The 25,493-nt window shown below is 40.9% G+C and overlaps 1 protein-coding gene across 3 annotated transcripts in view; it reads right to left on the bottom strand.

Annotated features, from left to right (window-relative positions):
• Gatad2b (GATA zinc finger domain containing 2B) overlaps window positions 1-25,493 on the bottom strand; it is an 82,998-nt gene that overhangs the window by 7,795 nt on the left and 49,710 nt on the right. For 2 of the 3 annotated variants that reach the window (XM_006976255.4, XM_076574480.1), the window contains exons 2-7: window positions 13,191-13,526; window positions 6,154-6,283; window positions 5,326-5,457; window positions 3,532-3,663; window positions 1,525-1,695; window positions 445-760 (exon numbers count right to left, since the gene is read on the bottom strand). In XM_006976255.4, coding sequence (XP_006976317.1) covers window positions 445-760; window positions 1,525-1,695; window positions 3,532-3,663; window positions 5,326-5,457; window positions 6,154-6,283; window positions 13,191-13,525 — 1,216 coding nt within the window. In that variant the 5' untranslated portion in view covers window position 13,526. The remainder of the gene's footprint in view (window positions 1-444; window positions 761-1,524; window positions 1,696-3,531; window positions 3,664-5,325; window positions 5,458-6,153; window positions 6,284-13,190; window positions 13,527-25,493) is intronic. The other variant, XM_015995143.3, reaches the window with a different exon arrangement.

Below are 25,493 nucleotides of genomic sequence, written 5' to 3'. Positions count from 1 at the left end.
TGCTGGGGCTATACACATGTCCCACTATACCCAGTTTAGGAGTACTAAATAAATTAAAACATTTCAAGACAGGGTCTCAGTCTGTATCCTAAGCTGGCTTTCACTTGATTGTGTAGCCCCGGTTGGTCTTGGACATGGAGCAAGTCCTCCTGCCTCCCCTACAAAGTGGTGGGATTATGAGCAATGAGCTATTAGGCCTGGATTAAGAGCAGTTTTTTGGTTTTTTATTTCAAGACAAGGTTTCTCTGTGTTGCCCTGGCTGTCCTGGAATTCATTCTGTAGACCAGGCTGGCCTCTGTCTCCTAAGTGCTGGGATTAAAGGTGTGGGCCCCTATCGCCTGGCTTTAAGAGCAGTTATTTAATATTGTACATTTCCCTGTAATAATTCTCTGCCAGAGGCTTGGCAACCCCTTGCTTAGAGACTTAACTGGAAGGAAGTGTTACCTTGGCTGTCAATGACACTCTGTACGACTTCTTCCAAGCCTACCATGTAGATGAACTCGCTATTGGCTGCACTAGGCAGGAAGTGAAGCAAGGGAGCAGGAGGTTTTGGAGGTGGTATCTCCAGGAGCGTCTTTTCCAGCTGTTTTCGAAGAGCCAATTTGGCTGCAGCCTGTGAGTTGGCAGCATCACTCATGGCACTGGGGCTAGGAAGTGGTGAGGACACTCTGTTCACAGTCCCTGGCTGGATATGGGAGGCGAGGTTCATATAGATGGCAGAAGATGTTGTGCGCTGACAGGGAACAGAAGAACTTGACTGCTGAAAGGGAACAGGGGACAGGTGGCTGGTAAGTGTAAGAAGACCAATTCTTGACTTTTAATAGAGGTTACTATATGATCCTAGTCTGGACTGCTTAGCTTCTTCAAAATAGGAAACAAATCAACTCATTACTGAAAGATAACCCTGGCACATAAGAAAAAAAAAAAAAAATGATGGCACCTATAAGCTAAAGCTGTTTGAAAAAGAAGAGATTAGGGATGCTTTCTGCCATGTACCTATGGTCTATCACATACATATCTCCATCTCCTTTTCTTTTTCATACACGAGTACTGTATTTATGCCATTTCCATCCCACTCTCACCCCTAGATTAAGATCTCTTTATTGAGCCGGGCAGTGGTGGCGCACACCTTTGATCCCAGCACTCGGGAGGCAGAGCCAGGTGGATCTCTGTGAGTTCGAGGCCAGCCTGGGCTACAGAGTGAGTTCCAGGAAAGGCGCAAAGCTACACAGAGAAACCCTGTCTCTTTCTTAAGGCATATTTTAGCTAATTTACCTCTGTTCTACCTTTTTCTACCACCATTTTTTTCTATGTGTGTTTTTATTTATTTTTCTTTATTAAGAAATTTTTTATTCTCTATCACCATTTTTATATACTTCCTTAAAGTATCCATTTTGGAGAATGCTCTCTATTCAAATGACTCTTTTGTCCTAGTTTCTCTATATATAAAAACTTAAAACCTGTGGCTCTTTTGATAAGAAAAGCAAAGGATTTTTCTGTTTCTATACCAGAGCTTGCTCTTACTGGTTGGTAACTGATGGCAGGATTCATGTTAGGTGTTGTGGTGCGTACAATGCCAGGTTTTGGTGGCCCCCGTTGACTCTGAAGTTGGGCTGGATTTGGTGCAATAACACGTTGAGACATCAACATGTGTGGAAGGGTGGTGTTGGTTGCTGAACGGATGACACTGTGACCCTATAGGGGAAGAATAGGAAAAGAACTCACAGATAGCATTAATATCTACAAAATGCAAAATGAAAACAATCCTTATAATGGACAGCAAGCAGAACCATGGGAACACACATTTGATAATTTCATCTAAAAATCAATGGGATAAATCTACCATTACTCTAGTTAAAAACTTTTTTTTTTTAATTTACTTATTTTCATTTCATGTGGATGGATTTTACCTGCATGTATATGTGTGCGCCTGTTGAGGTCAGAAGAGGATGCCAGATTCCCTACAACTACACTTATAGACGGTTGCAAGCCACCATGTGTGTGGCAGGAACAGGTCCTCGGCAAGATCAGGAAGTGCTCTGAACCTCTTATGACTCTCTCCAGGCCCTCTACCATTACTCTTAATGCTGATTAGTGGCTACAAAGTCCTTGCCTAATTATTTTATTATTTTTTTAAATGTGTATGAGTGATTTGCCTACATGTATTGTTTATGCACCATATGCATACCTGGTGCCCTTGGAGACCAGAAGAGGTCTTGAGATTGCAGTTACAGAAAGAAGTAAGCCTCTTGTGAGTACTAGTAATTAAATCCAGGTCTTATGGAAGAGCAGCTAGCTCTTAACCACTAAGCCATCTTCAGTTTTTCTTTCTTCTTTTTCTTTAAAAGATTTATTATTTATTACATATTACGTATTCAGTATTCTCTCTACATGTATGCCTGCACACCAGAAGATGCACCAGATCTCATTATAGATGGTTGTGAGCCACCATGTGGTTGCTGGAAATTGAACTCAGGACCAGATCTCATTATAGAAGGTTGTGAGCCACCATGTGGTTGCTGGAAATTGAACTCAGGACCTCCAGAACAGTCAATGCTCTTAACCCTTGAGCCATCTCTCCAGCCCCCTCCAATTTTTCTTTAAAGATTTATTTTCTTATTTATATATGCGTCTGCGTATGTAGATGCATATAAATGCCATGCATGAAGAGGCCAGAAGAGTGTTAGAATTACCAGCCAAGTGAAGTGGGTGCGGCAAACTGAGCTCTATATGCTCTTAACAGCTCAGCCTTCTCTAGCTCCAAGACACTGTGTCTTAAAAAAAAAAAAAAAAAAAAAAAAAAGGCAAGCCAGTGTTGGCACATGCCTTTTTAATCCCAGCACTCGGGAGGCAGAGCCAGGTGAATCTCTGTGAGTTCGAGGCCAGCCTGGTCTACAGAGTGAGTTCTAAGAAAGGCGCTAAGCTACACAGAGAAACCCTGTCTCAGGAAAAAAAAAAAAAAAAAAAACAACAAAAAACAAAAACAAAAACAAAAAAGGCAAGCCAGGGACTATGTAGAACAGGCTGGCCCCATATTCAGATTCCTCTATAATCTTCAAAAACCGACAAGAGAGACAAGCTGTGGTGCTATATTGTGTACTCTAATAAACTTACCTCAGAATGAGAGGACAAAGCCAGCCACTATATTAAACAGAGGTCTGGCAATGGTAGCACACGCCTTTAATCCTATCACTCGGGAGGCAGAGATCCATTTAGATCTCTGTGAGTTCAAGGCCATACTGGGCTACATGAGAGAAACAGAGCCAGGCAGTAGAGACACACGCCTTTAATCCCAGGAAGTAATATGGCAGGACATAGAAAGGTACATAAGGCATGAGGAAACAGGAACTCAACTCTTTTGAAACTGAGGATTTCTAGAGGTAAGAACTAGTGGCTGGCTGTTTTGCTTCTCTGATCTTTCAGCTTTCACCCCAATGTCTGGCTCTGGGTTTTCTATTAACAAGACTGTTTAGCAATTCATGTTACAACAGGCTGCTCCAACAGTAAGGTCCCACACTATGGGTCACATACCTGTAATGTTCTCAAATTTTGAGGTTCAATGCCTTGAGCCCCAGGCCGGGAGGGAAGCTTAGATAAGCCTTGCTGTCCCACATGTGCAGGAGATGGCTGAACAATAGATGCTGCATTTTGTACAACTGGAGTCTGGGAAGGGAAACAGAAAATGAGACTATGAAAACAAAGAAAGAAAGAAAAAAAAGCAACCACCTTCACCAAAACAAACAAACAAATCCAAAAACTGAGAAGTAGAATCCAGTAAAGTTCTAGGCTTTTAAAATTTCTTTGTGTGAGTGTAAAGAACAAATAGAATATACCTATTGATACAGAAGACGAGAAAAATGAAATTAAGGCTTTTTGATTTATGTGTGTGTGGGGGGGTGGGGGTGGGGTTGGGGTTGTTTCCTTGAGAGTTGGTCTTGTTATGTGTAGCCCAGGCAGACCTGGACCTCGATATGCATACTAGGCTAGCCTCAAATTCACAGGGATCCACTCAGCTCTGTCTCCCAAGTACTAGGATTAAAGGCGTGTGTCACTATGCCAGGTGCTCTCTCTTCAGACAGGGTCTCATACAGCCAGCTCAACTCCTCTATAAAAAAAGAGATTGATTTTTTTTTTTGTACATGATTGTTTTTGCCTTTATTTATGTGTGTGTACCATGTGTATACCTGGTGGTACCTGCAGTGTACCTATCAAGGGCCAAAAGGCCAGAAGAGGACATCAAATCCCTTGAAACTGCAATAGCTGGGTTTGAGCTGCTATGTGGGTGCTGGAAACCAGAGCCAGGTCTTGTACGAGCAGTAAGTGCTCTTATCTTAATTGCTGATCCATCTCTCCAGCTCCCTCAACTCCCCTTCCAGACCAGGGTTTTTCTGTGTAACAGTACTAGCTGTCCTAGAACTTACTCTGTAGGCCAAGATGGCCTACAGAACTCACAGAGATCTGCCTGCCTCTGCCTCCCAAGTGCTGGGATTAAAGGCGTGCGCCACCACCGCCTGGCTAAACTTTTTTTTTTCTTTCTTCAAGACAGTGTTTCTCTGTGTAGCTCTGGCTGTTCTGAAATTCACTATGTAGCCTAGGCTAGTCTCAAACTCAGAGATCTGTCTGCCTCTGCCTCACAAGTGCTAGGATTAAAGGTGTGCACCATCATGCCCGGCATGAATTTAACTCTTGATTTTAACTCTACCTTCCAAGTGCTGGCGTAACAGACGTGCACCACCATTCCCACTTAAGGGTTTTCTTGATTAATTTCTAAGGTTAAAACAAAAGTACTACTTTTTAATCTCTCTACTTGTAGAAACTAAAAAAAAAAACTACAGACCCACAGAAGAATGGTCCACAAAGCGGAATCAACCTTGGGTAGTCAATCTCAAACTAGATGTTTTTCCCCCTTTCTAGAAATACTGCTTTTTTTAAAAAAGTTGTTTTCCTTAAAAAATGATTTTTTTTTTTTTTTGGTTTTCGAGACAGGGTCTCTCTGTGTAGCTTTGCGCCTTTCCTGGAACTCACATGGTAGCCCAGGCTGGCCTCGAACTCACAGATATCCGCCTGGCTCTGCCTCCTGAGTGCTGGGATTAAAGGCGTGTACCACCACCGCCCGGCCGTAAAAAATGATTTATTTTTATTGTCTGTACATTAGTGTTCTGCCTGCATGTATGTCTGTGTGAGGGTGTCAAATCCCCTGGACCCGAACTATATATAGACAGTTGTGAGCTGCTTTGTACATGCTGGGAATTTTGAACCTGGGTCCTTTGGAGGAGTAGCCAGTGCTCTTAACCTCTGAGCCATTTCTCCACCCCAAAATACTACCTTCTGGACCACATTCTCTTTCTGTAGTTGACTCTGTCTTAGTTTCTTTAACAGAACCAGGCGAGCTTCTTCCAAACGTAGCTCATCCCTCAGTTGCTTGATAAGCTGCTGCCGTTCCTCAATGCCTTTCCCCTGAGGAAACACGAAGATTGTAGGTCAACAACAGCAGCAAGTACCCAGAATCCTTTTCTGCTAGAAATGATCTGTATTTCTCTTCTAAAACCTTCATCTTCTATGAGAAAAAGTGAAGATGTGACTCTATCTTTGCAGTCCTTCAGAGTGGCATTCAGAAGTACTCAAAAAGTATTTACAGACTATCTCTAAATGCCAACCAGTGTATTCCTGGTGAAACATAGACAAGTGACAAGAAGGACACAACGTTTTCCTTTAAAATGGCCTCTAAACCTTTAAAAATCCTATCTGATGTAGATAAAATAAACAGGTAAGAATTCTCTATATTCTGAGACTCTTGATAGTGTAAAGTATATTGTTATACCTGATAGATAATGTAAAGGATATTGTCATACCTAACGGTTTGTTTTATGTGACTTAAATTATGAAGTTCTATTTCATTTTCTAAAGATGAATTATATTGGATATAACATGCTTTAGCAAACCATCTTTTCTGCTCGGCTGAACAGCTACCTCTCAAAAGGGCGCATTGTGGAGAATCATTATGAACTTATAAAGTAGGTGGTTATTTAGATCCAAAAAGCAAACTAAAACAATAATACAAAACCAAACCAGGGAATTAAAGAGAATTTAAGGAATATGAAATTCAAAAGAAGAAGAAGGAGGAGGAGGAAAACAACTCCCTTTCTCTTTTACCTTAAACATCTCTAGGTTGGCTGCTTTGAGTCTTTCTTCCATCCGGGAGCTGGACCGGGGACTGGAAGCCTCATTATCAGACAAAACAATTATGTCTGGGGAAGGAGTCAGCCTTCCTCGGTCTGGCTCACTGGATGAGAAAAGGAAAAGATTACAGTATTTCCAACAGTGACAGTTCCTTAAAAAGTTAAGAAAATGTCTTTACTACAACAAAGAAATCTAAGAGAACTTAGGTCTGTCCTGACTCAGCAAGACAAAGACAGACAATTCCCAGAATAAAGACACCAAGATGTGAGGACAAAACCTTAGCAAAATACTTTTCTAATCTCAATTTGTCAGGTCTGCTATGCAGGCACAAAGATATAAAGTAATGAGAAGCTTTAAAAATTGGAGGATGGAGGGGGAGGGCTGGCTAGAGCGTTTAGCTCTTCCAGAGGACCCAGGTTCAATTCCTAGCATCACAATAGTCTGTAACTCCAGTCCCAGGGATCTGACATTCTCTTCTGGCCACCATGGGCACTGTATGTACATAGTTCACAGACATCCATGCAAGCAAAACACCCATACACATAAAAATAATAATGAAATGCTCGGTGTGATGGCTCACACCTTTAATGCCGTCGGTGAGAACGTCAGTGAGTTCCAGGCTAGCTGGGCTATATAATGAGCCCTGTCTTTTTTTTTTTTTTTTTTTTTTGGTTTTTCGAGACAGGGTTTCTCTGCGTAGTTTTGCGCCTTTCCTGGAGCTCACTTGGTAGCCCAGGCTGGCCTCGAACTCACAGCGATCCGCCTGGCTCTGCCTCCCGAGTGCTGGGATTAAAGGCGTGCGCCACCACCGCCCGAGAGCCCTGTCTTAAAAATAAAATTAAAAAATTGAGGTAAGTGCTCTAATACCATATTGTAATTATAACTGTTTTCCCTATTATCACATCCCTGAGCTGTCATTAATTATGTTATTAGTTATGGAGAGGCCTGGAGAAAGAGCAAATCCATTAGAATCTAGTCATCTACTGTTGGACAAAAAGGAAATAGCTCACTCTAACACTAATAACATAGTTCTGGTAAGTGATACTGTATCCTGTCTAGAGTGAGTCATAAAGAAAAGGCATAAGAAGGTGCAGATAATGGCTTCAGAAAATGAATATTATCAACTCTAAAGCATGCAGCCTCTGGGAGAAGGACTAAACAAAAGACAACTTAGCCAGAGTATTTAGCACCTTCCCTGAAAGGAAACTATCCAGGAACTACTCTGACATCTAAAATCCTTCATATGGACTTCTCTTACTTCCAAATCTATTCATTAGATAATCCTTGTTTTCATATTTCTGCAGCCCAAATATAAGAGATCCTGAAAAATCTAACTGCCTTAGATTCTCAAATCAACAATTGTGTCTTCCACCTCTCCTGATTTTTAAATTTTTGTGAGACAGTCTCATGCAACTGACAGGCCTCAAGATCTCCCCACCTCTCTTCCCAAGCACTATGATCTCAAGAATGCAGCACCATGCCTGACTGAAGTTGTATTTCCCCCTTTCTTTTGTGGATAGAACTCAAGGCCTCACAGATACCTAAGAATGCCTTCTATCACTGAGATACAGCTATAGCTTTCTATAATAAAATAGCTGGGAATACATAGGGCTAGGTTATGATGGCATGGCTGTAGGTCTTATTTAACACAGAACTTAAAACCTAAAAGCTCATAGGTCATTAGTTTTAAGACCCTATCCACTATTTTCTCAAAGCTTTGTTGTTTTTGTTTTGTTTTGTTTTGGTCTCAGGTCCTTTTCGAACATAAAATTGTATGTTTTTTTTTTTTGAGACAGGGTTTCTCTGTGTAGCTTTGGAGCCTGTCCTGGAACTCCCTCTGTAGACCAGGCTGGTCTTGAACTCACAGAGATCCATCTGCCTCTGCCTCCCAAGTGCTGGGATTAAAGGCATGGGTTACCACTGCCTGGCAAAAGTGTATGTTATTGGGAATCCAACCTAGGATCCTATGCATGCTAGAGAAGTAGTCTACCATCAACATTTCTAGCCCCAAGAAGCCTTTTTTATGTTTTTAATTTTAATTTAGTGTCTGTACATGCATGTACATATGTGCCAGAGGGCAGATGTGGTCAAAGGACAACTTTGTGGAGTCAGTTCTCTCCTTCCATTGTGGGAGGTCCAGGAATTTAACTTAGGTCATCAGCTTTTGGTTACATGTGCCTATACCCACTGAACCATCTTGCTGGCCCCTGTGACTCAGGCTAACCTTGAACTCACATCAAGCACCTCCTGCTTCTGCTTCCTAGGTGCTAGAACTATAAAGACAGTGCACTACTATTCCTGGTGAACAAGGGATCCCTGATGACTGAGATAAGCCTTTACTTTTCTCAACAGGGTAAATCTGAGAAAAAAGAACAGGAAGAGATGGAGTAAGGAAAATGACTACTGTGTGGACTAGTCAATGTGTCTGGATTGCACTGTAGCCACAAGTCAGACAGCAAGCTGAGAATATAGTTACCTAAAAAAAAAAATGCCACTAAAGGGAGAAAAAGTTTTTAGTTCTCTAGACCAAAAAGACCTAAATAAAGAGTCTGAATCTAATTTTGTGTTCACGTTTTACTTGTCACTTCTACATTCCTTCATCCTCTCACACTAAGATTGCCATGGGTGAGCAATAATTATGAGGTCTGGAAATTCACTCCTTGATTCACTAGTGTTTATGTCACCAATCAGCAGCTTTATGAAATTCTAGTCCTGGCTAGGGAAGTATATTCTGTAAGAAGATTGTTTCTAAGGTAAAACATTATTCCCTGCACAAATGATTACTATGTACTGCTCAATACCAAGTTGGGCAGAAATATTCCTGAATGAACATTTTGGGACTGTGTAACATTATCAGTAACTTACACTAGAAACAACACTAAACAGAGTTTTATGCTGAGATACAACCAGACACATATTAAGACAGATGGCATAGAGAAGGCAAAGTCCAAGTCAAGCCTTCATCCCAGTTTGTTTATTTTGTTTTTTCCAGACAGGGTTTCTCTGTGTAGCTCTGGCTGTCCCAAACTCACCCTGTAGACCATGTTGGCCTCTAACTTAGAGACCTGCCTGCTCCTGCCTCCCAAATGCTGGGACTAAAGATACGTGCCACCACCTTGGATGTCCAACATTTTTTAAATCAGTATTTGAGGCTTCTAAGTATGAAACTTGTTAAAGAGATTATTAAAAGCTAAACACCACTTGTGCTATAATCTAGCATAAGGCTCGTAATTCCTTGTTTTTTGAGACAGGGTCTTTTTTTTTAGTCCCGGCTGGCCTCAAACTCACATAGACCCACATGCCTTTGCACCACTACTGTCTATCTTTCAATAAGTTTTTGAAAATTTTTTTCATGTCTATTGGTGTTTTGCCACAGGTGCAGGGTCCCCTGGAACTGGAGTTACATACAGTTGTGAGCTGCCATATGGGTGCTGGGAATTGAACCCAGGTCCTCTGGAAGAACAGTTAGTGTTCTTAACTGCTGAGTGATCTTTCCAGCCCAATTATTACTTATCTTAAAGCTCCTAATTCTTATCTGAGTAATAAAAAAAGAAGTCTGCCTGGGTATGATGCAGATCTGGGATCCCATGGCAGTGGCAGAAGGATGACTGCATGTTCAAGCCCTACTACAAACCAGCAGAAGAAAAAAGTTCTTTCTCTACCATCCTAAAACAGTAGTTGTACTAGTTTTCACTTCATACATGTTATTTCACAGATACTAGAATTCACCCCATGAGTGGTACTTAGGCAACAAACACAGAAGGTCTTATGTTACAAAAATTCCACCTTCCATATTTTTTTTATTCTTTTAAAGATTTGTTTTATTTAATGTATGAGTGTTGCCTACATACATATATGTTCACCACATGCATGCCTGGTGTTATGAGAGGTGAGAAGAGGGAGATGAATCTCCTGGAACTGGAATTATAGATAGTGTGGGTACTGGGAACTCAACCCAGGTCCTCTGCAAGGGCCACAAAGTACTTTTAACCACTGAGCCATCTATCCAGTGGCATTGTTTTTATTCATATCAAAGAGATCATGTCTCTCCTTAGTTCATTCTTACAGAGCAGGTGGTGGGGAAGTGGAAAGAGATGCTGTAATACTTGATGCCCATAACATCCAATCTATTTTATTTTGTAAGTTCATTATCCACACATGAAATTAAATAGAATGGTTGGGTTTTCAGGGTTATAAGACCTTTTAGGGGGACAGTATTTGGGACTGATCCTAGTACCTTATATGTTAAGTACGCACTGTACTATTCAGCTGCATGATCAATCCCATACTCTGTTTAATTTATTTAAAACAGCATTGCCAGCTCATCAAAGCAGTGTAACAATGTGTCCATGAAGAATGTACTTAAAGAGCTTCACTTTGAGACATGAAAAATCTATCTAGTATTTCATTCACTTGCTCTGAAAGGCTGGATGATTACGGGGCAAATGAGCCTCTCTGGCACATGTTCTCATTCATTCAACACCACCTCTCCTGGAAGAATAACAGGCTGATCTACTTATACAACATTTCTCCAAATCTACCTGTAGCTTCCAAGGAAGTTTCTCTTCTTCCAGCATGACTAAGAAATTTATCTTAGTGATAAATTTCTTACAAGGATTTCTAAATACTATCAAATACTATTACCAAGATTAACTATTATGGTTTTTGTAAGGTTTGTTTGTTTTATTTTATTTTATTTTATTAAAAAAGATTTATTTATTTATTATGTATACAGTATTCTGCCTGCATATATGGCTGCAGGCCAGAAGAGGGCACCAGATCTCATTACAGATGGTTGTGAGCTACCATGTGGTTGCTGGGAATTGAACTCATGACCTTTGGAAGAGCAGTCAGTGCTCTTGACCTTTGAGCCATCTCTCCAGGCTGCTTGTTTTATTTTTTAAGAGTTCTGAAGCTGGGTGGCGGTGGCATACGCCTTTAATCTCAGTATTTAGGAGGCAGAGCCAGGTGGATCTCTATGAGTTCGAGGTCAGCCTGGTCTACAGAGCGAGGATAGGCACCAAAACTACACAGAGAAAGCTTAAAAAAAGAGTTCTGAGGGGCTGGAGAAATGGCTCAGTGGTTAAGAGCACTGCTTACTCTTCCAGAGGTCCAGAGTTCAATTCCCAGCAACCACGTGGTGTAAGAAGTTTTGTTGCCCCTTTCTGGCCTGCAGGCATACATGCAGACAGAATACTATATACATAATAATAAATAAATCTTTAAAGAAACACATGTAAAGCTCCTTCTCTCCTCCATTAGTCTAGCTTAATAAAGATCCTGCTTTAGATTAGTACCAGGATAAAGTCAACAAGGCAAATGAATGAGTAATTTTTATTTTTATCAGTTTTTTCTGAACTATTAATAAACTTGTCTTCTTACTTTTTTTTTTTTTTTTTGGTTTTTCGAGACAGGGTTTCTCTGTGTAGTTTTGGTGCTTCTCCTGGATCTCATTCTGTAGACCAGGCTAGCCACGAATTCACAGAGATCCGCCTGCCTCTGCCTCCGAGTGCTGGGATTAAAGGCTGCTGAGATTAAAGGCATGCGCCACCCCCACCCCCCACTTAAGTCTTCTTAAAATCAGGGGTGTTCATACTGTGATTCAACAACCACACAGATTCAAGCCTTGGTTACCTCCAGGTTCTTTTCTTCAAACTACACTTTGACAGATACCAGAAAAGGGGCCTGTGAAAATGTGTGTGTGTGAGAGAGAGAGAGAGAGAGAGAGAAAGACACCGAGACAGAACAGGAATGAGCATTTGTATACAAAGAAACCTGTGTGGGGGTTGAGGGAAGTGGTATAGATAGAGCAAGAATGTAGAGACCACATGTGGATAGTTTTCCTTTTGAAACAAAAAAAGCCAGGTCCATGACTTTTTTTTTTTTTTTTTGTTTTTTGGGACAGGGTTTCTCTGTGTAGCTTTGTGCCTTTCCTGGAACTCTGGAACTCGCTTTGGAGACCAGGCTGGCCTGAACTCACAAAGATCCGCCTGCCTCTGCCTCCCCCCCAGTGCTGAGATTAAAGGCGTGTGCCACCACCTTTTTTTTTTTTTTTTTTTATGTAATAGAATCTGAGATTCTATAACAAACAGATCCCAAATCCATGGAATGATCTGAAGGAAAGACTGTTTTTTGTTTTTCAAGACAGGGTTTCTCTTTGTAGTCTTGGCCATCCTGGAGCTCCCTTTGTAGACGAGGCTGGCCTCGAACTCACACAGATCTACTTGCTTCTGTCTCTCGAGTGCTGGGATTAAAGGCATGCCTACCACTGAGAGGCCAGATGTAGCCTTTTTCATAAAGAAAAAGATAGTCAGGCATGGTGGTGCACGCCTTTAATCCTAGCATTTGAGAGGCAGCGGCAGGCGGATCTCTGAGAGTTCAAGGTCAGCCTGGTCTACAGAGGAATTCCTGGACAGCCAAGACTATTATACATAGAAACCCTGTCTCGAAAAACCAAAATGGAAGGAAGGAGGGGAGGGGAGGAGAGGGGAAAGGGAAGGAGAGGGGAAGGGAGGGTGCTGGATCCCTTGGAGCTGGATGGATAGCTGTGAACTATTTAATGGAGGAGCTAGGATTTGAATTCCAGTCCTCATGACTGAGTTGCAAACACTATTAATTATCATGTTACAACTCTGTCCTCAGAAATAATAATCTTATCTTAGGTAAAAACTATGACTATCCATGTGAGCTAGCTTCATCTAGAAATGAGAGGAATTCACGATCAATTCAAGCCAGAGGACGCAGCTCTTCTTTCAAGAAGCTTTAGGACATCATCATATGGTAGCTCATGTAAGTAATCCCAACACTGAGATACTGACGCAAGAGGATTGCCAAAAACTCCTGACCAGCATGGCTACTGTGTGAGACCCCGTTGCAAAACAACAAAATACATAAAACAAAAAAGGCAGCTTTAGGATGAAAAGCACCTCCCTCCCTTTCTTGGAATTCATCCCATTTTCACAAGCTTATTTTAGAGAAGCCCCTATTTCTGGAGGCCACGAACTGCATACCTCCGCCGAGCGCTCATGTCCACAGGCTCATCGTTGATGTTCTCTTTGCCTGGCCTCCCAGCAGTCCTGTTGTCTCCATGAGGCCTCAGATTGCCGTTGAGTTTCTCTTCATAACCCTTGACACCACTGCCATCTTGTTTGGTAGGTAACTCATGTGGCACCTCAAGATTTGCTAAATCTTTCCTTTTGAGCAGTGCCAACATTTTCAGACGTTCCATGGCCTCATGTCCCTCCATTTTGAGTCGCTTTGCCAAGACATCATCTCGTTCATCTGCTGGGTCCAAACTCCTCTTCAAAAGATTCAGGCGAAGAGCATCTTCTGTCATTCTATCCATCCTATGGAAAGAAACACACAAGAAAGATCAGAATAAAGTTTCTAATGTAGGCCCAAAAGCAGGAGTATGAAGTGTTAAGAGAAAAAAAAGAAATTCATGTATTATACAGATAACAGAGCTAACTTCCAATGCTATTATTGTCCTACAACATCCGTATTATTTCTCCAGTTAACTTCAGCAATGAAAATAAACTTCAAATACACTGTAGTCATCAAGGCCTTTAATTATAAAAGGTACGTGAAATCAACACTATATTCATGTAGATGGTTTTTTAGAAACAAACAAAACATGGTGGTGCACTCCTTTAATCCCAGCACTCAAGAGGCAGAGGCAGGTGGATCTCTGTGAGTTGGAGGCCAGCCTGGTCTACATTAGAGTTCCAAGACAGCCAGGGCTACACAGAGAAACACTGCCTTGAAGAATATAAACAAACAAACAAACAAACAGAAACCAAACCACAACAAAAATTAAAAGTAAAAACAAAAACATTCAAGCTGAGGATGATAGAGCTTGCCTGTAATCCCAGCACTTGAGAGTCTGAATCAGGAGTATCTAGAATTTAAGGCCAGCTATAGTGCCATATCCTGTTAACAAACCAACAAACCAACAGGGACTGGAGAAGTGATTAAGAATACTTGCTGCTCTTACAGAAGACTGAGGTTCAGCTACCAGAATCCACATGGCAGTTTACAAGTGTCAGTAAAACTCCAGTTCCAGGGAATCCAGAATGCCCTTTGGTCTCTTTGCAGCAAAAACATGTGCACACAATTTTTTAAAAAATAAACTGAAACAACAAATAGAGCCAACAAAATGGCTCAGTAGGCAAAAGTGCTTGCTGCCAAGCTTGATGACCCAAGTTCAATCCTAGAGCTCATGTGATGGAAGTAAAGAGCTGATTCCTGACCTCCAAATAAATGCTATGGCATATGTAACCCCCCAAATGAACAAATAAATGTACCATATATTATATCATTTTTTTGAGACAGAGTCTCTCTACATAGTCCTGGAACTCCAGGGTATGTATGTGTGAACTCAGAGATCTGCCTACCTTTGCCTTTCCAAGCGCTGGGATTACACCACTTTACTAAACCAATATTATTCATAACGACATTCTAAATACTATCCCCTTCTACCCATAGGTAAGTGTGGCCCTCACCCTGCATCAAGGAAACTTCTCTCTGCACAGACAGCAATCATTTCAGAAAACCACAATCAATCAAAATGCAGATTTGCAGAGCCCATCTACAACACAATTCCCATACCTAAGGCTTAGGGATTGGGGCAGAAAGAAATTTAAGAGCCAGAAAAACAAGAGTTTTGCTATGCGATTATGTCTCCTAGAAATGTCAGAAGCCACATGTATAAAGTCTCACCAACATGACTGCCTTAAACAAGAGCTGAACAAGGAAAGATAACAATAGACCATGGAAAGTCCAGTAGGCCTCAAATCTATACAAACAACTACATGCAACTATGGTATGCTGAGAGCTAGAGAAATAGTCTTACCCTGAGAAGAGCACACCAATTGGTTGCCTAATGCCAAATGGTCAGCCCTGAAAATGTACATTCAAGTAACATTATACACATGAGCCTGTTATCTACCCTCAATTGTACATACAATTGGATTAAAAAAAAAATCTTAAAACTAAAATAATTAATAATTTATTTAACTTTATTTTATTTATATTAGTATGAAGGTGTCAGATCCCCTGGAACCGGAGTTACAGACAGTTGTAGCCACCATGTGGGTGCTGGGAATTGAACCTAGGTCCTCTGGAAGAGCAGCCAATGCTCTTAACCACTGAGTCAACTCTCCAGTCCTCAAAATCTTACAACTTTTAAAAATCTTGAGACTTTTTCAAACCACTTGGAAGCAGGGACCAAAAGAACTGCATAGAACAGTGGTTCTCAAACTTCCTAATGCTGAGACCCTTTAGTATAGTTTCTCATGTTGTGGTGACCCCCAACCATAAAATTATTTTCATTGCTACTTCATAACTGTAATTTTGCTGTTATGAATCATAATGTAAACATCTGTGTTTTCTAGTAGTCTTAGGTGACTCCCATAAAAGGATTGCTTGACCCTCAAAGGGACCACAACCCACAGGTTGGGAACAAAGAAACAAAGACCAGTTGAGCTACCTGGAAGAGGCTCAAACGAACTGAGCCACCAGAAAGGACACCTCCAATCTGTTGAGCGGCTGCAGGGTATACACTGTGCTCCAGGTTTCCAGCTTTGTGAGCTGTCACCATGCTCTGGTGATGCAGTTGTTTTTGAGTCATTTCTGCTACTCTAACTAAGCCCTCACACAAATTCCTGTAAGTAACCCCACTAAGGTGGGCTTTGGTGGTATCCATACTTTGGTCTGTCAATAGGCTCCCTATCCAGGATGAGTAGAAGTGTGTGTTGTATCTCCTCAGGAAAAGTTTGTTGCATAACACTTCTCAATCCTGCAATAAAAAAATTATACAGGCTGGGAGAGGGTGGAACATGTCGTTAATCCCAGCATTAGGAGACAGAAGAAGCATGTGCCTCTCTATGAGTTCAAGGTCATCGTGGTCTACAGGATGAGATTCAGGACAGTCAGAGCTATACAGAGAAACTCTGTCTCAAAAAAAAAATTATACAGTACATCTTCCACTAAAATTACATAGTGCATCTTCTTGTACAAAGCTAGACACCTTAAGAAGCAGTACTGTGTATTTTCATGTATTGATATTTTTCTTGTCCATCTAATCACACTATAAATATTAAAGTATATGCTACACATCATGTTCAGGGGATAGGTAGTGGAAATAAACATTTTTAGTATGCTAGCACATGCTTGTATCCAAAACTTGGGAGGTTAAGGCATGTAGACTGCCATATACTGATGTCATCCTGAGTGTGGTTCAGGCCAGCCTGTGCTACAGAATGAGACCCCATTTAAAAAAACAAACAAATCAGAGCAAGTTCCAGGACAGCCAGGGCTACAGGAAGAAACCCAGTCTTGAAAAAACAAACAACAGGGGTTGGGGATCTAGCTGAGTGGTAGAGCAAGGCCCCGGGTTCAATCCTCAGCTCAAAAAAAAAAAAAAAAGAAAAGAAAAGAAAAAAGGAAGGAAGGGAGGGAGGGAGGGAGGGAGGGAGGGAGGGAGGGAGGGAGGGAGGGAGGAAGGAAGGAAGGAAGGAAGGAAGGAAGGAAGGAAGGAAGGAAGGAAGGAAGGAAGGAAGGAAGGAAGGAAGGAAAAGAAAGGAAGGGAGGAAGGAAGGAAGGAAGGAAGGAAGGAAGGAAGGAAGGAAGGAAGGAAGGAAGGAAGGAAGGAAGGAAGGAAGGAAGAGAAAAAAATTGGCTGGTTAGTGGTGGTGCACACCTTTAATCCCAGGGGAGTCAGAAGCAGGCAGATCTCGGTAGCATGAATCTTAAAAGGTCTTATTAATAATAAAAACAAACTCAGAGCCAGATACGGGGTGAACGCTGAAAGATCAGATCAGTCACAGCTACCGCACCTTGCCAATTCCTCAGCTGATCCTGTTTCCCCAGACTGGAAACCGCTGTGTCCTCATCCAAACTGATCTATGCTGAACTGATGCTAAAAGCCTAAAAGCTTAATCAGGCTCTAGTTCCTGGTTTTCACGCCTTATATACCTTTCTGCTTTCTGCCATCACTTCCTGGGATTAAAGGGTGAGTCATCATGCCTGGCTGTTTCCAGTGTGTCTTTGAACTCACAGAGATCCGGATGGATCTCCGCCTCCCAAGTGATAGGATTAAAGGTGTGTGCTACCACTACCAGACTTCTGCTTAATGGCTTGCTCTTAGCTCTGATCCCCAGGCAACTTTATTAACATACAAATAAAATCACATTTCAGCACAAATAAAATACTTATACCATTCATTTAACAATGTAATACAATTTGCTAATCCTTGAATGTTATTATTACCAACTATTAGGATATAAAGAAATGAAAGTTAGTAGTTAGACATTACAATCAAACTTGTAGTCATATTAGGTATGTTTTCAAGATCAAGAAGATATATTTTAGATAGACAGGTCATCTTCAAACCCCTCAGGGATCTACAAAATATGGTATTTAAAATGTATTTTCTGTTTTTATGACTATGAGACATGTCGGCTCCTGGCAGTACCAATCTACTTCAGAGAAAATACAGGCATTGAAGAAACTGCACATGGAGTTAACTTTCTTTTTTTTTTTTTTTTTTTTTTTTTTAAAGATTTATTTATTTATTATGTATACAGAAGAGGGCACCAGATCTCATTACAGATGGTTGTGAGCCATCATGTGGTTGCTGGGAATTGAACTCAGGACCTCTGGAAGAGCAGTCGGTGCTCTTAACCTCTGAGCCATCTCTCCAGCCCCTGGAGTTAACTTTCACTGTGACAAAAGTTAGCCACTGGACAGCAATGTATCCTTGAATCGACTGCTGACAAACAGGACAGACAGGACACGAAACAAAGGACTACCTATTCTTGCCAAGACAAGTGTGGTTGTGGCTTCAACAAAAGGCATCTTTCTGAGGCCAGGACAATATGGCACCATCCCTGAAGTGGCCTTTGCAATCCAGAAAAAGGTACAGAGCCCCTTTCTTCGAAGGCAGCTGAACTGGCAGTAGACCGATGGCTTCTGATGTGCAGTGGAACAGCAGCTGAAGCAGTTATTCTTGAAAGAGTAATTAAGCTGATGGAGTCTAACCTCTCAATGGTAGACTGGTATTTAATAAGAGATGAAGCCACCCATAAGCCAAGAAGAATGGGATGCGGAGAAGAACAGGATGCTGAGATGAAGCCACACACAAGCCAAGAAGAATGGACAGCTGAATAAAAAAAAACATCAACCATTTCCAGAATTTAAAATCCTGAATCACGATAGGACATTAGTGGAATTCAGGTGTTTCTGGTACATGGATGACTCTCACCAAATGTGAGGTCGAACTGTTGGCCTTGTGTACATCCTACTTCACAAAATGAGTCTGTCAGATACGCTAAGCCTATAGGTTGAAGATGATGCCCCAACATTGCGGAGAAACCTCGGGTGACTGTCCAGGTACCTGGCTGTTTCTGTCAACTCACAATTTTTAGGAAGCTGCTTAAGTGCACTTCATGTTTTTTTTTTTTTTTTTTTAGGTAATATTATTTCCTTCTTGGGTCTCTGAGGGAGTTGAAGATTAGACAGTTATAGTTAAAGATTAGATAGTTATAGTTTTCCTTGTTAAGAATTTCAGAAAAGAAACTCACTTAAGAGGTATAAGTATAAATTTGAAAGACATTATAAGATAGTTCTGTTAGTAATATAAGTTATGATAGAAAGTGAATCAGGTACATTTTGGACTTACCAAAATAGGATAGATAATGAAATTATTTTCTCTGAGTTTGTCAAATGCAAATGGACTAGACATTGTTTAGGTATTTATTGCTTGTATATATTGTATATAGTTATTGTACTATTGCATATAGTTTTTCTTAGTTATAACTTCCTTTTTTCTTTTTATTAGAATAGAAGGGGGAAATAGGGTGATATTTTATTTGTGCTGAAATGTGATTTTATTTGCATGTTAATAAAGTTGCCTGGGGATCAGAGCTAAGAGCAAGCCATTAAGCAGAAGTCTGGTAGTGGTAGTACATGCCCTTAATCTGATCACATGGCAGGCAGAATCTCTGTGTGTTCAAGGACACAGCCAAGCGGTGACCCAAACCTTTAATCTCAGTAGGAACCATGGAGACCTGGAGGTCTGTATAGACAGGCAGTGACGATGAAGTCATGTGGTTGGGATTAGAGTCAATGAGAAGGCAGAACAGGAAGGCAATTAGAAGGACAAGACACAGGTCTCTCTCTCAGGGGAAGGATGGCAGCGAGTGGTAAGATAAGGTGGTCTCAGCTCTTGGCTACTGCTCGATCTCTGGGCTTTTAACTCTTTATTTGACTCTGTGTTTCTTATTTAATAAGACTATTTAGAATTACATCTACAGATCTCTGTGAGTGTGAGGCCAGCCTGGTCTACAAAGCAAGTTCCAGGACAGCCAGAGCTCTTACACAGAGAATCCCTGTCTCAAAAAAAAACCCAAAACCAACCAAACAAAAAGCAAATCAAAACCATGGGGCAGAATTGTACTTAACCTACCTAATTACCTTACTTTATATTGTATTATGTTGCTAAACTACCAGCTGTCTCCCCTATGATGCAACTACCAGCATTATGATGCTAGCCATCAATAAAGACCAAAATTCAAAAATTCAAGTATGATTCTTACTGGCTACACAGTTTTTACATAATGTATAAACACTGTTGTTTAAACCAACAAAAAGTTAAGAGATGATGCACCTGTATATTGCTAAACCATCAAAAATCAAGAGATGATGTACCTGTATACTGCTTTTCATCCTAATTCAGATTGAGATTTTATCACAGCAATAATAACTCTAAGACAAGCTGGGTGGTGGTGGCACATGCCTTTAGTCTCAGCAATCAGGAGGCAGAAGGAGATGGATCTGTGTTTGAGGCCAGCTTGGTCTACAAAGTGAGTTTCAGGACAGCCAGGGATACACAGAGAAATCCTGTCTTGAAAAACAAAAACAACAACAAAAAACTATAGGAATAAAAACAATACAAAACAAAGAAACCCTGAAAATATTAACATAAGTAAGACAATCACAAGAAGCTATGCCATGTGACTTGTATTTTCAGTCAGCTGGAGTCTCAAAATATTAAATGGAGAAAAACACAGAAACAATTTACCAAATTCAAATTATATAGTTCTTTCTTTCTAACAGAGTCTCACTGTGTATGTCTGGCTGACCTGTAACTCTGCTGTAGACCAGGCTGACCTCAAACTAAGACTCGTCTGTCTCTGCCTCCCCAGTGCTGAGACTAAAGGTGTGCACCCCTACAACAAAACCCAAATTACATGTTCTAAGTAATGTGACCATTCTTCATTAATAGCTGACTACACTAAACCATAGTGTGCATGTTCAAGTGACTTAACTTAGTAATGGCTACAAAGCACAGGAGTAGTGATGTATTAGAGTCATCAAAAAAGAGGACAGAGTGATTTTGGCACTATGCCCTGCAGGACACAGAGGAAATTATGGAATACACAGGGTTCAAAACTATCCTCTGGAGGTTTTGGAACATATCCTTTGGGTGTAAGAGATGATTACTATATGTGAAAAGTATATGAGGACCTAACAGGTTTTTAGCACCCTTGTAAAAGCCTAGGTGCAGCAGCATGTGCTTATAATCTCAGTACAAGGAGGAAAAAAAAAACACCATCTCAAAGATAAGGTGGAGAAGGATAGAGGAAGACATGTTAACCTTCGGCCTACACACAGACCAAAAAAAAAAAAAAAATGCACCCATACACATGGGAATATGTACCTATACACAAAAAGTTTTTCAAAAAAGGAAATTTGTAAACAAAGATCAGTTGTTGCCTAGGGCAGAAGAAATGCTGCTAATGACTAGAGGTTTTCTGTTCAGGTTGATAAAAATGCTCTCAATCTGTAGTAAAGGCTGTATAACTCTGTGACTATACTAAAACCAGTGAACTGTAAACCTTAGTTATTATAAAAAATAAATTCAATTAGAATTTATTTTTATGGGGCTAGAGAGATGATTTAGCAATTAAGAGCATTTATTGCTCTTCCAGGGGACCTGGGTTTGATCCCAGCAACCACATGGAAGCTCATAGCTATCTATAATTCCAATTGTATGGGAGTTATATAAGTATGTGATACATATACATACATGAAAGGAAAAGCACCCATATACATAAAAGTTTTTAAAAATAATAGTTTAGCTGGACAGTAGTGATGAATACCTTTAATCCCAGCACTCAGGAGGCAAAGACAGGCAGATCTCTGTAAGCCTGAAGCCAGTCTGGTCTACAGAGCAAGTTCCAAGACAGCCAGGGTAGTTACACAGAGAAACCTTGTCTCTCTGTATCTCTCCATATATACTTATATACATAATAGTTTAAAATTTTATTTTATTTTTATGATGTACAAGTTTGTGTGGGGGATATGTGGACGTGACTGCAAATGTCAAAGGAAACAAGAGGCACCATCGTATCTCTCTGGAACTGGAGTTATAGGCATTTGTGAGTTACCCATGTGGATGCTGGGAACCAATCCATGTCCTTTGCAAGAACAGGATGGGGCTCTTAACCTATGATCCATTGTCTCTCCAGCCCCATGAACTGCTCTCAATTTCTGTTGGGACGTGAACCCCAACAAAGATTTTTTTAAAAAATGTTTATGAAGGGGCTGGAGTGATGGTTACGAACACTTATACCCTTTCAGAAGACTTGGTTCAGTTCCCACTGTCCACATGGCGGCCCGTAACTCTAGTTCTAGGAAATCAAATTCCCTTTTCTGGCCTCCTCTGACATTAGAGATGGACATACACACATGTAGGTGCTCACATATACACATAAAATAAATCTTTTTTAATAAGGAAAAATATTTATGTTAATAGCAAACATAATGGAAAATATTAGCATTTAACAGGCTAGGTGTGGTAATGTAAACTGCAATTCCAGGACTCAAGAGGCTGAGATGGGAGGATGAAGAGTTCAAAGCCAACTTGGGATATATAGTGAAGACCTGACTCAAAATAAAATAGTCCAAAGTCAAACAACTTTTGGGCAGTTTAATATATAGATGAAACCTACAGATCTAAGAATTTTAACAACTTCAAGCACAAGAAAAGTGCTGGGATTTCATGTATGCATGCACCACTGAACTTAGATCAGTTAAAAAAAAAACTTTAAATGTAATCTTAAAAATAAATATCTAATCTTGGGGCTGGAGAAATGACGCAGCGGGTAAAATGCTTGCTGTGTGACATGGAGACCTAAGTTGGGATCCTTCTTACCTGTATAAAAAGGCAAGCTTGACAACAAGCATCTATAATCGCTCTGTGCATGCAGGTGTGTGAAGGGAGGCAGATCCTGGGGGCTTGCTGGGTGAATCTGTGAGCTCCAGATTTAGAGAGACAACCTGTCTTAAAAATAAGGTGGAAGACTGGCAAGATGACCCAAGCCTAACAACTTGAGTTCAATCTCTGGAGCCCATGTAAAGGTGGAGGAGAGAACCAAATACTGAAAGTCTTGCATTCACCGTCACATTCCCACAATGGCAGAAGCACCCACATTCACACATCATGTTCACACATGACTATTTAAAAAAAAAAAAAAAAAAAAAAAGTTGAGGTCAGGCGGTGGTGGAGCACGCCTTTAATCCCAGCACTCAGGAGGCAGAGCCAGGCGGATCTCTGTGAGTTCAAGGCCAGCCTGGGCTATGAATGAATGAATAAAAAGATGACGGGCTAAAAGGAAAATAGCTTGGAGCATTCTTCCAGAGGATCATGGCAGCTCACAAGTATCTGTAACTCTAGACCCAGTGTATCCAATGCCCTCTATTTTTTTTTTTTTTTTGAAACAGGGTCCTGGCTGTCCTGGAACTGGCTCTGTAAACCAGGCTGGCCTCGAACCCACTTAGATCCACCTGCCTCTGCCTCCTAAGTGCTGGGATTAAGGCGGGTGCCACCATCGACCGGCTCTAATGCCCTCTTCTGACCTTCTTTGGCACTGCATATACACACACACACACACACACACACACACACACACACACACACACTTTAAAAACTAATAAGGTAGAGAGCTATAAAGGAAGACACTGACATCTACCTGTGGAGGCCCAAATTACTCAAAGTGCTGAGATTAAAGGCGTACGCCACCGCCCAATGACTATCCTGTGTTTCTGTCTTTCTCCTCTTCACTACCTTTCTATCTAATATTTTCTTATCCCTCTCTCCTCCTCATAGTAACCCTGGGAAAAGTAGGAGCTGGCCTGAACGTTGGACCCCTATATCTACCTCTGAATTCAACACATGCAATATGTACTCTTAACCAGGGAGGTATCTCTCCAGACCTTGGTTCACAGATATTTTTATCATTATCAATGCTGATAATGAATGTCACTTCATAGAAATATACAGCACAAAGTGTCAAAGGTATGAATGAATACGTATATTTCATAAATTGTTGGAAATGTCATCATAATCTGAAGTAAAATTTACTTAATTTCTAAAAAACATTTCTCGCTATGTATAGTAGCACAGGTCTCTATTTCCAGCACCTGGGAGGCAGAGGCAGTCAGATCTCTGTGATTTTGAGGCCAGCCTGGTCTATAAAGTGAATCCAGGATAGCTAGGGCTACACAGAGAAACCCGTCCCTGTCCCCACCCCCTCGCCCGCCCAAAGACTTATTTTCTATGTGTGAGTATGGCGATATTTTATTTATGCTGAAATGTGATTTTATTTGTATGTTAATAAATAAAGTTGCCTGGAGATCAGAGGTCATAGCCATTAAACAGAAGTCTGTCCGTGGTAGCACACGCCTTTAATTCAATCTGGCAGGCAGAGTCTGTGTGTTCAAGGACACAGCCAGCATGGTGACACACGTCTTTAATCTCAGTACCAACCATAGAGACCTGGAGGTCTGTATAAACAGGCAGTGACAAGGAAGTCATGTGGTTGGGTTTAAAGCCAATGAGAAGGCAGAACAGAAAGGCAATAAAAAGATAGGACACAGGAAGAAGATCTTTGAGAGGAAGGAAGGCAGCTACTGGTAAGCTAAAAGGCTACTGCTCTGATCTCTTGGGCTTTGAACTCTGTATATGGCTTTGTGTTTCTTACTTAATAACACCATTTAGAATTTTGTCTACATGTGTGTGCCTGCATATATTTATGTGCACTGAGTATGTACCTGGTGCTCATGGAGGCCAGAAGAGGGTGTCAGAGCCCCTAAAAATGGAGTTATAGATGTCATGGGTGCTGGCAACTGAACCTAGGTCCCCTGCAAGAGCAGTATATGCTGTTAACAGAGCTATCTCTCCAAGGCCCACTTAACAATTTTTGATCAAAATGAGTCAGCAAATGAAACAGCAATTTTTAAAATAGAAATTCTAGGTTAGTCATGATAACAGCTTTAATCCCAGAGCTCAGAAGGCAGAATCAGATGGATCTCTGTTTTAGGTCAGCCTAGTCCACACAGTAAGTTCCAGGTCAGCCAAAGCTACATAGTGAGACCCTATCTCAATAAAAACACATTAAATGAATAAATGAATGACTCTAAGCAGGGTTTAGTGGCCTCTGTTTATAATCTCAGTACTCTAGAGGTAAAGGTAAGAGGATAAGGAATTCAATACCAGCTTTGACTACATAGGAATTCAAAGCCAGTCTGACCTAAAGAAAAACATGACTCAAATCAATCAATAAAAATAAATAAAACACTGTAACACAAAGATATACTATTTTGAAGAAGCAGGTAGATCTCTGAGTCTGAGGCCAGACTGGTCTACATAGTGAGTTCAAGACAGCTTGAGCTATATAATGAGACCTTGTCTCAAAACAACAAAAAATAAACAAACAAACAAATAAATAAAGTAAAATACACTAGTTTGAAGCTTGTATGCTGAGGAATGGTGGTAAGAAAATATTATAAAAGTCTTCATTTTCTGTAAGAGTAGGAAATGGTATGTATAGTAAAAACACTGCATGGCCGAGCGGTGGTGGCACACGGCTTTAATCCCAGCACTCGGAAGGCAGAGCCAGGTAGATCTCTGTGAGTTCGAGGCCAGCCTGGGCTACCAAGTGAGTTCCAGGAAAGGCGCAAAGCTACACAGAGAAACCCTGTCTCAAAAAAACAAAACAAAACAAAAAAACACTGCATGTCCTAACACACAACATGTTGTCTTCATTCAGAGCTCAGGTGTTTTGGCCAGTGCTCACTGGGTATTCCTTGGCAAGACAGCCATGTAATTTAATGTTGCTCAGAACCAAGGCTGCAGTGAAGGTGCAGAGTACATCATAGTTGATGTTGCCAGAACCACCAAGCTTATTGTGAGTTTAACTTTTGATGTTCACATGTTCAGAACCTTTACTGTTGCCAAATGTTTATTTTGC

The sequence above is a fragment of the Peromyscus maniculatus genome, chromosome 6, assembly GCF_049852395.1.
Source record: "Peromyscus maniculatus bairdii isolate BWxNUB_F1_BW_parent chromosome 6, HU_Pman_BW_mat_3.1, whole genome shotgun sequence".
Lineage (NCBI taxonomy): Eukaryota > Metazoa > Chordata > Mammalia > Rodentia > Cricetidae > Peromyscus > Peromyscus maniculatus.
This window is presented reverse-complemented; position numbering and strand designations above follow the sequence as displayed.